General features: G+C 33.2%; 1 protein-coding gene across 6 annotated transcripts in view; it reads left to right on the top strand.

Annotated features, from left to right (window-relative positions):
• The first annotated feature begins 1,415 nt into the window (after positions 1-1,415).
• The window catches only part of LOC111053922, a 46,127-nt gene continuing 28,381 nt past the window's right edge, over positions 1,416-19,161 (top strand). Inside the window, exon 1 of one of the 6 annotated variants that reach the window (XM_039421198.1) lies at positions 1,416-1,585. In XM_039421198.1, coding sequence (XP_039277132.1) covers positions 1,492-1,585 — 94 coding nt within the window. In that variant the 5' untranslated portion in view covers positions 1,416-1,491. Of the gene's footprint in view, positions 1,586-6,363; positions 6,614-19,161 lie in introns of those variants that run through there. The other 5 variants (XM_022340862.2, XM_022340864.2, XM_039421199.1 and 2 more) reach the window with 5 other exon arrangements.

The following is a 19,161-nucleotide window of genomic DNA, read 5'->3' on the forward strand; positions in this document are numbered from 1 at the left end:
ATACTATACATCCTGGTTTTCATCCCAATTCGTTTATAGTATAATATTGTATATTGTAATAACTGGGAAATTTTAACTTTTTGTGTAGTTGAGAATATTGTGGTAATTATTCATATTAAATGAAAAATACTAAGAACTTGTCAAAAAACCACACATTTATTGATACTTAGAAATTTATTGATACATTTAACTGGGAAATTCCAAATGACCATGTAATCCTAACTATTACCTACATCAATAAATTTATTTATCCAATATCTATTCAACATCTATTTATTCAATAAATTGAATTAATTAATGTGTTGGTAGTACTATTGACACTATTCGACAATAATGATAGGACAATGGATTTGAGAAAAATTTCAAAAATGGGTTCTATACCTATAATAGACATTCACCCCAGATTTTCGACCATTGTCGGTATTGATACTTCAACGTTCAAAAATGATTATTTCACGAACAATCTACATAACAGTACTTAACACGAGATTGGAGTTTATCTATTATCACTACTTTCACCGACAATGATGACCACTGCAATACTGACAGCAGGGGGAACACCTGAAAATTTTTGGATAGTACTGCTCATCGAATATGAAAAATTATTTTATTTTATTTTATATCCAAAATATTATTTTCAGCAGCCCTTCCAGCTGTTTTTCCTGTCTTCCTCAGAGTGATCAATTTGGAAATTTCTTAAAGTAATCATTACGAATCCATTATCCATTGAATGAATACAATAATTGAGTATTTCTTCTCAACTTTTCATTTTCTTTCTGGAAAAATATGGTGTTTGCCTTCTCACTCTTACATCACAGATTAGATAAGAAAGAGTATGAGCTAAAAAAGGGTTGACATTAGAATGACATTGGAAGTCCTTAAGGTTCAACAATTAGGACGGTTAGATGTCCTACACAATTAAGACTATTTCTAAGAAAATCAAGGATGATGTCTCATACCACCTTCATCACCCTTTCCTCAGCAAGGGATTAATGCATGGGAATGAATGAATGAATTGCTGAATCTTGCACGGTTTCCGCGAATCGTACAAGTGAGGCTGCCAACTCTGGTGTGAATGCAGAACGCATCTGAGCAAGTAAAATGATCTACAACTACTATCCGCCCATATGGCTTTGTTCGTGAATTGGGATCTGGCATTGTTTTCTCACATCTGAAGGAGTCACGTGACGTAAGGTCGATGGGCACCATCTGACAAAGGAGGAGAACACCCACATGTGTCGTATGTTGAGAGTTGAGAGGGGGAGGAGGTCCGAATCTATTATCCGCGAATATTTATCATTGCACCGGTAATTATGTTTTAGGCGCGCGGTAGCGTGTATGCGCGTGCGCGGGAATGGAGCGGGGGAGTGGGAGGGGGTATCGCGCGTCCTTACAAAGTGGCGTGTTTTCGGCGACGCTCCTCTAGATTGTTTCCGACGTCGCACCAGTTGACGACAGACGCTGTGCTGAAAAGTGGACTGACGCGTCACTATGACCAACGGCCTGCTGCAATTTCAGATGCACTTCCGCGGGATCAACTGCTTTCTCTTGCTCGCTCTCTTGGTCGCTCTTCCTTGTCGGGCAGGTCAGTGCCCAAACAATTACTCTTCATAACTCGCAACTATTTTCAGTGCAACTCTCAACAAGTGTTCAATCAATCGATTTTCCACAATATGACCAATTGGTAATAGTCCAATAGGAAAGCTGCTACCTTGTGAGGGCGGTTCTAAATTGAGGCGATTGATTGTATATTATTCTAGTGGGTTGAAATCAATTGAGATGTAGATCAAATAATGAATTTAGTGATGATTTCAATTTAATTATTGACAGGTTTAACAATATGAACTCTAGTCTATTAGTGCAATAGGAGAACTCCTAACTTGTAGGGGCGGTAAGAGCGGTTTCAGAATGTATATAAGTTAAATTGTTGTTTCATTTAATTGTGTAAATAAGGCTCTTTATGGATCTCTGTGAGCCTTTGTATGTAAAGAAAATGAATAAATAAATAAATAAATAAGAGACTGATAGAATATTTGAGTATGATGAAATTAATTAGGATGTTATTATTCTAGAGATGAATTTCGTGCACATCTTAATGTATCCATCCATTAATTGAGAGGATCAACAAAGCAACACCAGTCTATTATTTCAATTAGACAGCTGCTACCTTGTAAGGGCGGTAAGTTAACTGATCCTCTATCAGAAACTGAAATGAGTTTTGAAGGTTTATTGAAATAAAAGTAATCTCAATGATGTGGGTTCCACATCAATATCAGTTCAATAGTTCTTCAGGATATCCTGCCAGTTGATTGATATTTAAGAGGTAAAAAAGTGGGACTGAGAAGTCTTATGCTGAAGGTATGGAAATTTCATCATGTCAGGATATGAATGTCATCCAGCGATACTGTAGGTGCAGTCTTATCATAATATCTAGACTAAAATTTGTGGAAGTCTTCAGAATCACATGTCAGATAAATAATTTGAAAGAGATACAAATAAATTTTTCCTATAACTTTCATGGTTTACTCTAATCGCCTCAATCGAGTTTTCATTTTTCTTCCAAAATGTTCTTAAAGATTAAGAAACCATCCTACTATTTTTTTGTATATCAATTTTATTATTATACGCTATTATAAATATACCAATTATCGTATATCAATTTTTTGGAGTGGATGAGTAATTTTCTGGTTCACTGAAAAAAGAGAAACTGTCTTAAAAATCAAGAGCTTGAAATATTAACAAAAATTAGGGTTCTCGGATACATGGATTCGATCTGCAAACAGGAACCTATGCAAGATAAATCACCACCGCAAATTACCTGTTATTCATTTGTAGATTAAGATTATTATTCCAACATACATCATCAGTCTATGAGACTGAGCCACTTACAATAATCACATTTTTTGGGCTTAACAGTGATATCAATTTTTGTCGATCTGGGAAAAAAACTTAATTTTTGTCGTTCATTAATACTTAATTGGGATTGAGAATTCTTCAAAATAAAAGCACACTTCTTCGAATGAATCCTCTCAACTACAGCAACTACATTACACTTGGGTAGTATAGTTACTGTATTCTCAACCAACTTCCATTTCTCTAATTACTGCTTAGGTGGAATATAAGGTGGATTGGACATGACCCATTTTGACGTCATTCCTGTAACAGACATCGGAACAAGTTGGCAATAACTCGTGTCCGAGTGCCCACTCAAGTCGTTTATTAAATGGACGTTAAAAAAGTAAACAGAGGCCTTATATATATCACTCTTTCTAATTGATAGAGAAGTCAATAAGTCGAGTGACAGTTGAGTTGATCTAAACTCAGAGAGAAACTCCCGGCTGATATCAAGTGCACAGTTATTTAGCTACTGACCAATATTTGCTTTAGCTACTGACCAATTAGTCATTCGATATTCCTTGAATCCTGGCTGTCTAGGATTTCTCTATAAAAAAGAAAAATATATAAGAGAAAGTACTTAGTAAAAGATACGAGATAGTACGATAGTCCGTCAGGACTCTTCAACAAAGAACAATCGATTTTTGAAATAATTACTATAGCACTCTAACCTCGAATGTGGAATTTTTCCAAAATTATTCAATGAAATTCATGCACGTTTTATTAACATAATATCATACTTTTATGAATTTATTTCTAAACTTTAATCAATTTTGTATATGAACGATTTGCCAGTAGTATCTGTATGGCGTAAACTCTTTTCAGACATGGAAGTAGGCTACGATTCGAGAAAAATATCGAATTTACACAGAAGCATCCATACATTTTTGCACACATTTATTCCATAAGTCTTTTGTAGCAGAATCGCTTGTGAGATTTATAAGAGCTTTTTACGCTACGCGTCCAGTTGCAGACGATTAAAATCAAATTTGCAAAACTCTGAAGAAAGATCAAATCCGAGCAGCATTCACATTGTGCAAACAAACAAAGGCATTTGCTTCCCCCCTCAAAAGAGAGGGTGTGATTACATTGATTGAACTTTTTATTCTCTCATCCTTTCACTCATCTCCCTTCTTCACATCCCCTCATAAAGAAATGTTTTCTCAAAGTAATACCAGAATCTTATGGATATGATAGAATAATACATGACACATTTTAATAGAGTGGCCGTAGTCGAGTGGATCAGATGCTGGCTTTATGATTCAGAGGCCCGGGTTCAAATCCCGGCCCGGGCAAGATATTTATCTCGGGCCACTCCCGTGTTTCGGATGGACACGTTAAGCCAGCGGTCCCGGCTGCCTAAAAAGCAGTCGTTAGGTCATGTCAGAGGCCCTGAAATTGATCAGCTGCGACCTGAAAACTCTGACACCAGACCTGAGCCAGCCAGGTCACTCGATATTATTATTATTATATTATTATTATTATATTATTATTATTATTATTTTAATTATTACAAACTGCAAAATATTAGGGAACTCCGCACCTGTAGACACGACATACTGTACATAATCTACGCATATTACTATGATGTTTCAAACCAAGAGCATACTAAAGTTTTAAATATCAAATTTCTGCATTATTATCAGTGAATCATGAATGCTAAATATTCAATCAATAACATTATAGTAAAGCCGTGTGAAATTATGGTCATTTTGCTATTCCAATCTATTATCGTTGTATGTAGGATAAATTTCTAAAATTTGATTCAGTGACGTGAATAAATTGAGCTTTTATCGTGTGCTTTCATAACGCAATTTCAGATCATACATTGTTTGCTCTGGCCATACATGTAGGCATTGAAGTAAATATGACAGTGACATTAATAATTTTGTTCATCCTACTGCTGAACATTTAAGCACGATCAAATCTAATCATCTGGAGCCTCTAATTTTGTAGAAACTATATGTTTTCCTAAAATAGTTTACCGTTTCCATCTAATGCCTGTATGGATAATCAAGGAATTATCAATATTTGTTTTAATAATATTGGAGAAACAACGGATGCATGAGGGCGATTATAATGAGTTGTTTATAGCTGATATATTTCCAATAGAGAAAAGCTGATGTGTTTGGACTCTCCTACAGACAGTATATGATCACAGGAACTCGAATGTCTAGTTTGAAAAAACATGAACAATAGCTCCAGTTTATAAGCTGATGATAAGAAATGGTGTGATGAACAAGACATGATCGAACCTTATCGTATGAGAAATGATGAAATACTAATACTATTCTACTACAGCCTACTTTCTGCTGCTGTACACAGTTTTTTCTTATTAATAAACTAATAATAGATTTTTTATCAGTAAATACTCTTTTGCAAAGTTAAGAATATATTAAGCTACAGTAAAAAAGCAGTTGTAGCAAACAATGTGAAATATGAATAATGTGAATAATACATTAATTGACCGATATTCTTGAAACTAATAAAACTGTTGTGCTTTAATATTAAGGATGTTACATAAACCATTAATTTTTTTCTTAAGCTGAAAATACACATATCAGAATTTATATCTATTTAGTCGTATTGTTCATTAATATTTGCTAGAATTCGCTTTCTCAGACACTGTAATAAACATTTTTTTAATGATCAGGTTTCACTAAAAACAACAATCTGTCTCTAATTTGCTAATTTGAGTAATCTTAAAAGTAGGTTCGACTGTTCACGTGATCTTAAACGGGTGTGATGAAATTCGATTTTGACAGTTTTTTGTTGATTCTGTTCTTTTGTTGGTTGAACCGGCTATTAAATTCAGTTAGATTTTCTGGTAAAAACGACCCTGAATCCATAAAAAAAGGGATTTTCATCTCATGTAGTGCTTTTGAGTCGAAGGATAGTGTTATAGTGTTAGGCCCCTACATTATTTTATCGAACCATATCAGTTAGTTGAAGTTGAAAGAGTATTCCCTATGTGGGGGATACAAAAATCTCAGAATGACACGCTTTCTCTTATGAAATAAGGTTACATGGCCATCTTCTTGCTTCGTGTCTTATTGGAATTCCCATATTATCCCACAACTTTCTATCTTTGTAATCTGGGGAATACAAAAATCTCAGAATGACAAGCTTTCTCTTATGAAAACAAGGTGTGAGTTCATGCATGCAGTGAGAATGATTAATTATTACTGTAATCTAATTGAGTAATTATTATTATATGAATGAGAAAACAGCAATGTCACTTCAAAATACTCTCATATTTGGTATCGGGTACGGGTCCAATCGAGTACTGCAGATAGTATCATGGGATCCAAAGTTTCCACATTCGATAAAATAGTTCCTAACACAGCGTTAACAAGCTTAAAATTTGTAGGAACTCCTTTTGATGGTCAAAGTTCAACATCAGTGACCCGATCAACACATTATAGCATTCGGCAAGTGTGTTTGTCTACTAATTTTTCGCCAAACCAACTTACACGTTCTGAATTCTTGATCGCAGAGTTCACTGCGTAGTTCGATGGTTTACTTTTTCATCGCTCAGCTGAGTGCCAGTGATTAATTGCATAACCGAGGCTCTAGTGACAACATTGCAGCGTGAGCTGAGCTGCTTGTATTATTTTGTTGTGTGTGTTATTAGTGTATAGTGTCTGCACCTGAATGAAAATGGTCTCTCTTTTGCGGTGCTTCCTCATCTTATTACTGCTGCGTCATAAAGAAGCAGGTGAAGTCAAGTAGTGAGTTTTACTAATTTATTTTTTGTTTTACAAACTTATACGAAGAGAAACACTTGTGATGGCGTTTCTGAGTTGAGACCCCGTTAATCCACATAAATCGATATGAAATAGTCCAATTTCGTTTCCTAACAGTCATTTTCTTATGAAACAATTCGATTTGTGATTGAAATTCGTCAGTATTAAAAACAAATCATAAAATTGAAAATGAATCAATAATATTGGAGGCTCCTCTTATGGGCACATACCACAAGAACGGGGATGAGATAAACCAACAGTTTGTACGTAATAGGTATAATGAAAAGCGAGGAAGTTTCACCAAGTTGGTTTGAAGGAAATTAATTCCAAACTTGATCGAGATTTACACTCGAATTTATATTTTCAATCTGGAATTAGCTCTGTAGAGGAAGTTAGCATCATCTGATATTACCTGAGTTCAACTCTAGAACTCAGGATGAGAATTTAGACAAGCTATTGACTTGTACATTGGACTATTTCTATTTAATTCTTAGTCTGTTTTGTTCCTGCCTGAGATAATTCTTCAAATAACTCCTATCAATGTTATGAGAAGAAATCTATGAAATACATTAATTATACAGTTTTATGGCCGTTGATTAAGCATATTAATTACAGTGATTTTATCATATTGTATCGAATTTAGCTGTTTCTATTTCAAATGATTATTTGAGGAGCACCCAAGTAACGACATACACTTTTCATTTTTTTTTTAATAAAACAATTGAATCCAGATTGGGATTTGGTATTCCAAATGGGTATATTCATCTTGTACAAGAACAATCATTATTCAGTAAGTTTATTAATTTTTAGAACATCACTTACTAAAATGATATTGAGAGAGGAAAAACAGACGAACCATCTAATACATCTTCATTCATACGCGAAATTCTAATAATTTGAATTCTCATTCCGATTCTCTTAGAAACCAAAAATATAAATCGATAAGATAAATCCATAGAAATCGATAAGATAAATCTACAGAAATCGATAAGATAAATCGAATTCCTTATGAACTATGATATATTCCATGTAACCTTGGAGTTGGAAGACAATTTCCCATTCTGAGGAATCTAAAAACCCTGATGAGGAGAACTACTGTAGAAATTCTCAACCTCGTTCGTTTTTGATGATTCATGAATGGCATACCTGTTGCAAGCAAAAAGCATGACGTCATAGGAATTGGATTGCAGTACCGTATTTATTCTCAGAAATTAGCTTAATATTAAATGCAGGAAAACTTCCCCCTTGCAAATGTTTTCATGGAAGATGATGATGATGATGATGGTGATGATAGCAGCAATGCTCGATAAGTTATGAATGAAAGCACGTTTTTCCTATTGTTATTCGTTTTTAGCGCCGAAGAGATTGACTGTCAAGGAGCTGTTTCTTCATTTCCTTTTGATTCCGTTTCATCGTCGCGTTTTTGCTATCTGGCGGGATGATCGGAGGAAATTGAAAACGAATTGAGACAAGCTACCCATCTCGCAAAAGAATCAGGGAACATCCTTCTTCCCATAAACAGTTTCTTCATCTTTATCTAGATAAGCTCTCCGAAAATCACAATGATCTTCAAACAGTAGCCTACAATTGCAGAAGAGCAGCTCACCTGATAACATAATACAAAGGAAGTAATTTGTGTTTATTGAAATTATAGATTTATAATTTAGAATCATCCAAGCGAGGAAAAATGTTGGATTCAAAATTCATTAAACAATAAAGTTAGTTAAAGCTGAAATAGTTGGCTGCTTTTTCATTTTTACCTCAACTTGTAAATTCTGGTTAATCACAATTCACCGGATAGGTGGGTTGGATATACTCTATTTTCTCAAAAAATGGTGTTTCCCCAGTTTTTCACTGATAAGCCTATTCATTTTTGAAACAAGATGAAAATAAAAGTAGACAAAACTAAAATTACTCGTAGAAGATACTATGAAGTCTTATTATATATCATTGTATTTGTTTTGTCTGATTTAAGATGTGATACCTACATGATTTGAATCATATACGACCTCAAGATATTCATAGAAGCATTCATAATGTTCAGACTTGAAGATTCTAAAATCAAAAGAAATAGCCATATTAAAGTAAAATTGATCAAAAATAATCTATCTGGACAGTTATAGATATAGATTTATTATTCATTCATCTGTCCTATAAAAAGTTTTGTATTCTAATCAGTCAAAAATCAAACCCAGGCGGACTTTTTATGAATGAATGTTCCACTCAATTGATTTCAAAGGAATTGTATTCAATAAATCGACCGTAAAGCCTCCAATGTGGTTGAATTATTGTTTTGTGTGTAAAGGTCTGTAGGTCAACAAGTGTTATTATCTTAACAAAACGAATTAACATTCAATACAAATAATTGAAATTCCGTCTCGTCAGATGTTATTTGCGAAATTTAATAACTGCATTGATTTTTTCCAAAAACAACCACCTACTTCCTACTTTTGATTATTCATCTTTGTTGGAAGTCGTAATCACAAGATTTACGTAATTTGTAGAATGTCATGAATCATGAATGCAATCATTCTCGGAACCATTTAGATTCATTAACACAGTATGCTTTGCTTTCCTCTCTTGGCTAATCTATCAGTTTTATACAATCAATAAAATTATTTGCATAGCCTCTAAGCTTCATAGGAAGTGAACCAATGTAAAGTTCCTTATTATGTGATATGAGTTGAAGTAAACTGAACACAAAAAGTAAAAACCTTGTTTGCTTTGAAAAAAATTGAAGTTGTTAATTTCAGCTCCGAATTATTATCGGATAATGCGAAACACATGAACCAAATCCTATATTGAGAAAAAAATAGTTTAAGATTAAAATCTTCTCTCAAATTCGAAATCCATTTTGCTCTCACGTTTAAATAATAACCATAGTCTACTTTCAATATTATTTCAAGTTGATACTGAAATCACGATATCTTGAGAATTCTGCTGAGTACCTTCCAGAATAAGTCATCTATAATTGGGTATTACAGCTGAACTATATCATTTTTCCCTCTCCTTCTTGTTCTTCCTTCCTTTCTTCTTCTACATTTTCTTCTTTTCTACTTCTCTCCAATTCCTTACTCTCTTTACCCATTCTCCATATTCGGTCTTTTGTCTATCTATGATGTTCATAGAGAACTGATTTTCCGAAACAAGATTAAGCGGATGATGAGAAAAAGGAAAGGATGATGAAGATTCGACATCGCTTCCTCTCTTTCACTCCCGTTTCTCTCTCCAAACAATAATACAGCCTGAAATGGGAATGGCGAGTCTCTGAAATGAGAGTAGAATTCCGATGAATTCCTTATCAATTTTGTCATACAACACTGTCTTATTCCAAGACTGGATGAAATGAGCAGAAATAATAATCTGATCCTAAGGTGAGGATAGCTTGGATTTATGCATTACTCGCGGATGATACGAATTTCACATATTCAGTACATGGAGAGGTCTGGAATATAAAAGCCTGGATGTCTGTCGAATACATCAAGCAGCATCCAGGGAAGCAACGAGGAAATTTTACCAGGAAATTAGTATTGGTAGTAATGAAAAGTCGCTTTTGAGTGGAAAAACTGTTATATCTTTGCTTTGATGGAAAAAGATTTTCAGACAGACTTATTTAGACTCATAATGAGCTCTGTGAGCATTTGCATCTCGGCGATGTAGGAGCTTTATTATTATTGTATAATCAAAGTGAGTTCTTTGTTTGTCATGAATCACAGGAACTAAACATACATCTGTAATATGTAAATGTGATGTGGAATTAATTACATATTCATTTACATACAGACGTATAACAGAGACTGTTTAGTCTGAATACATAGCAGTACAATACCCCTGTTCAATAAGATATCAGTCCCGTGTCCCTCAAAATAGAAAAGAAAGTAAGTGTATTAAGTATGAGGTTCCAAAGTATTTTTGTTATATCCTTCTTACGTAAACTTGTATCAAGAGTTATATGAGTTATTTTGGGTTACTTGATGGATGTTTGGAAACCACCAAAACTGTTCAACGTCTATTCATTATAATACTCTCCAATCACTCGAGAAAGTGCTTAGCATATTTTTTGTGGAAAAGTTCTCTATCAGTAGTGTTACAGTGAAAATATAACATTGTGAAAAAAAATCCTTACAAGCTTCTAGAAGATCAAGTTCAAACTAATTCAACTTCGTCATTATTCAACAAATGATTATCTCCAATTGTGCTGAGTGTTAAGAATCTAATCTTGTTATTATTGCCCATTTAAGCTACATTTGATAACGATATTCATTCTTTGATTATTTTGATCAAAGAATACGGTATTAATAATGGTGTATAATAATAATAATGAATAATAAAATATTAATTGATGGCAGGTTTTATCGCTATTGAATCTCCCACCCGTTCAAATAAACAAATATGAATAATTTGATTTGTACTTGAATTTCTCAAGTTGAGTGTGCTTATCATAGCAATAAAATATTATATTTTTCACATTTGAACGATCCACATGACATATTACTGTTATAATTATTTACATCAAGTGATTTATGAAGGAGCTGTTTATTTATGATAAGGAATAATTATGATGAAATATTCCAAAGATTGTCAATCAATTATGAGGATGTTTTATGACTACAATAGTTCATTAAATATTTACACATCTGTAGAGTGTGAATGCACATTAAGAAAGTGAATTGAGTATGAACTTTAACCTAGGGTTGCAGAGAATGTGATGTGTGTAGAAAATAAACAGAGGCTATTATCTAACGCTTTTTATGAGCCAATAATCCGAATAATTTAGAATCTGCTCCTTTCTATTCTGGAAGCTAGATAATAATTGAAGCTTAAATTTTTTCTGAATCAGTTCTCCTGATACGAATAAGTGCATTGAGTCATAATTCTGCCCTCCTTAAGCAGTGCCGTATTATTGTTTTCAGGAGCAATGAACAGAGATGCGTAGAGTACTATTGTAGTTGGCTCCTGCATTTGACATCAATTAAAAAGAAGAGACAAGAGCAGATATATATCTTACATCTTAATAGTATTTCCAGATGAAATATACGTGAATCCTCATCCTCTACTTATACTTTTCTATAAAATTCTTTCAGATAAATTACAGTTTTACCGTATTCCTTCAACATTGATGTGATTGTGTACTTCATAGATCGTTTGAAATCAGAATATAGAAGCCATTTATTAATCTGATAAGATAAATTTAAAAAGTTATTATAATCATACTTGAAGCATTATTCATTTATTTATGAATACATGGATGCAAAGAGGATTTATCCCAAAAATTGCTTCCATAACACAATAATTACAATGATTCATTATAAATATTGAAGGATACAAAGAAGTTAGAATATTAAAATAAAATCTAGATGCTATTGGAATTCAGAATATAATAAAAATATGAATCATGTAGAATATAACTACTATACATCACTACAAGTTGCAATACTACAATAAATTTAGATAAAATACATTATAGCTCCAGTAGAACGAAAACTTGCACTGCTTTACAGAATACACTATTTTATTATTGACGGTGAAGATGGCAAGACCTGAGACCGTAAAAACTACTTATAGACACACTAAAATATATGTAAAAATCATTCAAAATCAAAACGATTGGAAAAATCCTACAATTCCACACAATAACCATAATAGATTCAGCATTTTATTGCTATGTGCTATTCCCAAGAAGTGTATTTCATCAAAAACCAGATTTTCCGCCAGCTTTTCACGTATTTGTTCACAATATTACACCATAACTAAATAAGCGTGAATATGGTTAGTTGATTTCATAGGTTCACAATAATTTATTCATATATTATCTATTCATTTACATTAACCAATGCATAAAACAAATACATAATTAGAGAAGGTTCAACAGGCCTACCCAAAACTGTTCCCTGTCCGAATTTTGATAGTAGTAAGCCAATGTCAATATAACCAATAATAATCAATATTCAAAAGTTCTCTCATTTCATCTCGACTGTCTAGTTTATTTCGTGATTCTTCTCAATATTCCATCTTGGTATACTTCCTCGATAAAGCTCTTCTTCTCATTATTTTTCTCTTCCTGCTTCTGACTTTTTTCAACATATTCTCATTCAAAAATTTGTATTGACATAGAAACTATGATCACATTGAGTAAATGTGAATGTGTGAATGAGGAAAAGGAGTTTGAATGGATGAGAAAAAAATAACTCATAGTAGGAGAGAATCAATAGAAGGACGTCAATATAGATGACTCTCATTGTTATCATGGTGACATTTTTTGCAAATAGACTACTCAAAACCAATAAAGAATGCAAATCAGGATATTTTGCAGTGAAGCGACAAAGCTGCTTCAAGTCTGGCTGCAACTGGATCAAGCGGAGAAATCCAGTGATAGAGTTTTGAATTGTCTGCCCTTTTCTTTGAATCGTCGCAACTCTTCTGTTATCTCATACCTATATTGATTTCTGTCATCCCAGTCATCTTGGTAGCAAAAAGTTTGCTCAATGGTTACTTTATCATTGCCTACTTTTTCTATCACTTCCTAACAGACAATTCTACAAAACATTGAACTCCGTGAGCCTAAGCTCTATGAACTCTATGAGCTCTTGCGATATCGTTTTTCATAATACTTTATCATTTGGATACTAAGGAACAATATAATTTGATTACCGTTCTGAAGAAGAATTTTATAGTCGCCTTGACATGAAAAATTGACTCAAAGAGTTTCCCCAAAAATTTCGACGCCGTATTTCCTTGTTCTGCAGTTGGAAAAAATATCAAGATTCTCTTCAATCATAGCTCCAATTACATCACATTTTTGTATTCAGAATACAGTCATTGTGTAGTGTATACATTTGGATCCTTTTTCTTTCTCCAACAATAATTTAAATGCTTCTACAGCCCTTCTAACAACTCTCATTAGAGTGAGACATCTTAATTATCACTCATAGTTACAATAGATTCCGCTCTCTATATTTCTTAACTCGGATGAATTTATCATTTACTTATGAAAATAGAGATTGATTACTGAATCGATCCTCAATATAACAAGATAGTGATATCTTAATAGTGCTCATCGACATTGACAGCTTCAATTCAAAGAAATAAATAATTATTATGAATAAGTAATTATTCAGAAAGGAAATAGTTATTTGGATGCAGGAGGCACTCATATTATTGAAAGAAGAAACTTAATCAATTATCATTTGATACAATACTGTGTACATTTCTAATTCCATCTGATAACTGAATAACTCACAATTTTCGACAATAATGAAGTGTACAGAAAATAGAACACACGCCAAATCCAAGCGTTTTTTTTTTTTTTTTTGACAGATTCATAACAGGAAAATGTGCACTTCGGACTGAAATAGTGTTTTCCTTATGCAATGTATCACTTTCAACTGAAAAGAAGCTGCTCAGGAATTCTCTTGAATAAACCTTCCGTAGAATATCAATATAATTTTTCGTAGTATCAATTCTAAAATGTAACACAATCATAATTATTACCTTGCTAAGAAGATCATAGTAGGTTTGAAAACATAGATAATTCGGGTTCATGAGCTGGCTATTACTCATCTTGAAGATGAGAAGCGTGTGAAATTGATTAATATAATATGATATTCAAACTGAAGAGGGGTTTCAAGGTTAATTATCTCTATCTAGGTGAACAGACTTGAGAACAAGTAGAACGAAACGTATAATAATATCCCACTCCACCTCCAGACTATCATATTTCGTAACGTCTTCTTTGTGATTTAGACGATTTGGTTCACGTTTCAAACAGGAGGAGATCGCCCTGTTCTTACTACCACGACAATTCTGTGAAGGTATGGAACAAGTTTAATATCAGTGTTGATTTTAATTTTGTTACGAAGAATATTCAATATTTGAAAATAGCGTTATGAAATATTTCGTTTAGTTTAATTATAAGCTTTGAAAATGGAATTGGAATTGTGAAAACACAAATTTAAATTTGTGTTTTCATTATGGGAACGTATCACAACACAACTGTAACGAATTGGAATTATCTAATCAAGAACAAACTTTCCTCAAAACACGCAGATGGATGAACTTATCGAGTTTCACTAGAGAAAGGAAATGGCACACATTTTGAGATGGTTTTTCAATACTGTAAAGCAGATAAAATAATGTTTTTTCATGTTATTGAGTCAACTGGTTGAATTGCTTCTCAGATCTTCCTAAGTATCATTGATATTTTACAGGTCTTGCATTGTAACATTAAAAACTACATAGAGATAGAATAAACATATAGCGTACATGTCCATATGGTTGAACATTCATGAGGAATCTTTCAAATAAGGTATTCAATTTATTGATGTCCACTTTCAACTAAAAGTGAGTTGATTATCTATTGAAAAGAATTGGCGTGATATCAATATTAGTTTTATGAGTAAAGTCATTAACATTCTCATTTTTGAAGATTATTTGTTGTCCTACATCTAGTTTAGTTCATCTAAGATGAACAAGTTGATGCAAGTTGATGGTTATTGTTTTTTAAGGTCTGATTTTAACAATTTATTGCAAATCGAAACTGCATCTACCTTGCTCACTCAAGTTAATGAACTGGCTCCTTTCTCAAGGAATATTTATAATTATATAAGACTTCCCAATAATCAAGCGGGTGTAGTGCAAATTGTTATTGCTAACAGAACCCATACCAATAGAGGCGGTCTGTAACTTTACTTAACAATGTCAATGACAAATGAAGCCGGGAGGCCAATTACCACCCCTGTTCTGTAAACGAAGTTTGTCTCTAATGTAAGCTGAAACCGCGCGACCTTGTCGGTCTGTTCCGATTCCGGTTGTTGAAAGGAGGCTCCCTCCTAAGTGCTACGCCACTATGTCTTTGGCACAGTAGTCCTTCAAAATAGCAGGCTGCTTGTGCTTGTGCATAGCTTGAGAGAGTACCAGTAGTTTTCAAATAATAATATAATAGAATACTATTGGAGTATAGAAGTTTTGACTCTTTGATAGTAGTCACCATTCAATTATTCTCTAATACTTGAAAAGAATGTCATGGAAAAGTCCTTTCTTTCAGGGTTGTTTTGAAAGATTCAACAGCCGAATGAATAAGAATTCTCCTGTAAACCATAAAAGTCTATAATAAGATTATTAGCTTTTCAAAAATGATTCATGTGGTTTACCGTCTTATATCACATTTGTAATACAATATTTTTCTATCATCCCTTTCACTTTGTCATTTTTATTGTGATTCATTATCTTTCTATAGTTATTTTTGTGATACCCATAGATGGACTTTGAAAAACTTTCAATTTTTTTTGTAAATTATGATAAAGATCTTATTGAGAGAATCCAGTTGATAAGGATTTCAAGTTATCGTTGTTCTCAACGGATGGATGGGGTGGAATAGGGGGTTGAGCCCATTTTCTCATTCTTGATGATTTTTAGCTTTTTCTTTCCATGTTATTCTCATTCTATGCTAACAATGAGTTTCAATCTAAAATCAGTAGATAAATTAAGAGCTTTCCTTGGCCATGTTTATTTCCATATGGATTTAATCAAATGCTGGATAGCATAGCTTTCCACGTTTCCGACAGTGATTCACTTCCACATTCCAATTTATCTTCTGCAAATTAGTAGTGATTCAAATGTTAATTGGGAATTTCGAGTACAGTACTTCCCAGTTCATTTTGTTGTTTTGTCAACAATTTGATTCTCAGATTGTTTGTTCAATCTTAATGAGATTCCCATTGATCACGATGTTATCAATTTATTCAGGAAACATTGGATAACATTTTCATCAATCGAACATCGTTGTTGAATAATTTCGTAATCAATCAGTGAACTTTAGTTCAGGTCCAAGAGCTATGATTCAACTATTCATGATTCATGGTCACACTGTACCTATGTGGTATCATGGTAGGCATGCGTGTCCTGCTTCATCCTAATGACCGTCCTTGAATGAAGGTCAAAGTGGAGGTGTTGGAGTTACAGCTCATTGCAGACCAACAATGAGTTCTGTGAAAGACGTATGCATTACGTGGGTCATCTACAAAGGTACCTTTCCTCTCTAATTCGGCTCAATTGATTGATTTTGGTCCTTGCTGCTTTCCATAGAACGATACCTGCCATTGATTACTACAGTAACTAATGATTGAATCAACCAATAAGTCCAGTTTCAGATTGGCCTTATTTTGATTAGCCTAATTCACGAATTCCGAATCAAGATTTCAATATTATGTTTATTCCATTACTATTGATATTTTTGTAAATACGAAATCAGCTCGTAAGAGAGAAGTTGGTGGATTATGAAAGAGGAGGAATAATTCCTGGTTATCAATAAATTTTTCTGGAGGCAGAAACAAACTGGATGAATTTCAATAGCACTATAGTGATCTTTCTATCACAATTCCCCAGTATTGTCGTTTTGTTAGCGGAATAAAACGTTTCATGGTCAATGCAAAAGTGGAAAGAGGTATGACGATTACGATGCAGCGCCTAACACTCAAACAAGACGACCATTTTTCAACTGCTCGAGCTACACAATAATATATTCGTATGCACGACTGCACATCGAGTCCCGCAAATATTCTGATATCGTCGTGAAATAAACTCTTGTCTGTCACAATATACCCATATGGATGAATACTGACCACTGGGATATCGCAGAAAAGCACTCCGACTAGAGAAGTTTGCTGAATTGTAAAAAATATTAAACGTAATGGGTAAAAGTTTTCTAAGAAAAGAATGGAGTTATTGAAATGCCAAACAAACTCACAAAAGCAATCATGGAGGAAAAGTACAGGAATTTCCAGTCGCCCACGTTTGTGACTAATATTTTTTTTCATATTTATGTTGTTCAAGATTCCTCGTTGCTGAGTTAATCAAGGAAAAGATTATTCCTGTCTAGTAAACCTCAACCATTTTTATGAAGCTAATTAATTTCTACCTCTAGGAATATGATTCTTCTCCCCACACACTGATTACTTTTTTCCTTGAAAACTCTATCACTTTCAACAACAATAATTGTGCAAATCTCTCATTTTAATATTGTAGTTTGTGATTGAAACGCTAATTAAAGCCAGATCTGGAGATTATTCTGCCATTCAAAAGCACTTGAGATATTTTCAAAAAGGTATATGGTTGAATGAATGAGAATCAAGTGATCAAACAATCCTTCCACATACTTATCATTCTTGAGAAGTCATTTGTATTCACATTTGCGCTAATATCTTCTCTCAATATTGTGATATATGATTGTATTGTTACTTCAAATTAGCTTTGTAGATTACTCTCTCAACCCTTGATCTTTAATCAGATATTTCTAAACAACGGATCGTAATTAAAACGTGCATATGAATAATTTTTTTTAGTGATTTTCAACATTGATATTGTATACTATGAATGAGGTACATGAATGAGTAAGAACACTTAACGTCATATCAACATTGAGTCAAGGAAATTGAACATTAATCAATTTTACTCTATTTCCTGAAATCTCTTGCAATATTTGATTTAATTGATCATTATTCCCTTTCAATGCATTATTGAGTTATTAGTTATTGTATGAAACTTGAGTAACTTGAGAAAATTGATTAAGAAAAAGTAATATTATTCTCAATCGCATTATTCTTAATCAATAATTCACTGGATTACTTGGACTTGATATTATTAATTCCATAGGTATTTAAATTTGTGACATGGACTATGAATATTGAAATTGACTCTTGAATTTTGAGAATATTCAGTTAGAAGGAGAAATATCAGTTTGTTATTATTACTATCAGTATTCTTTTAGAATTCCTCCCAGTCCTTGCAAAACAAAAATAGACATTCTAAAATGAAGATCATTCTATCTAGATATATCTGTACAATGATATAGAACCACCAACTGATACGGAAGTATCAAGACATACTAGAAGAAATTCTCTCATTTAAATGGCACAATTTTCCAGTCAGCCACCAAGCATTAACCCTACCCACAATCCAACCCAACCTGCAACTCAATCACAGGAAATAGCTGCCTATTACGCTATTCAACGTGCGTCCATCAGATATTATTTCAGTGCTATGATAATATATTGTCAACTTAGGATGTCAATCCACAGAGCGATGAGCGATGTGTGTCTGATAGCCCCCCGCTGAGGCACGTGAGACCTGCTAGTCCACGTGTTTCCAATTTTGTTTTATCTCTCAAATCATACAACAAACTGAATTCACTCATAGCTTACAACTTTCGATCTACAACTTTCAACGTGGACATTCATTTAGATTACTGATATTATAAGAATTAGAATAAGAATGTTTTTATTCCTTCAAAGCACATTAACACTTCAATGATAAAAATATTATTTTTTATTGTAATAGTATAATGGTATCATAATCATCTTAGATTAAATGTATTGGATAAGTATTGAAACTCAATTCATAGTAGCCTGAAAGAAACTAAGAAGAATGTGTTCTTCAAATCAGAGAATGTTTTTTCTCGAACAATAGAATATCTCTATTTATAGACTAGTAGTTTTCTAAGCTTTATGGAAATTCAAAATTCAAT

This window comes from Nilaparvata lugens, chromosome 2 (assembly GCF_014356525.2).
Source record: "Nilaparvata lugens isolate BPH chromosome 2, ASM1435652v1, whole genome shotgun sequence".
NCBI classification, from domain to species: Eukaryota; Metazoa; Arthropoda; class Insecta; order Hemiptera; family Delphacidae; genus Nilaparvata; species Nilaparvata lugens.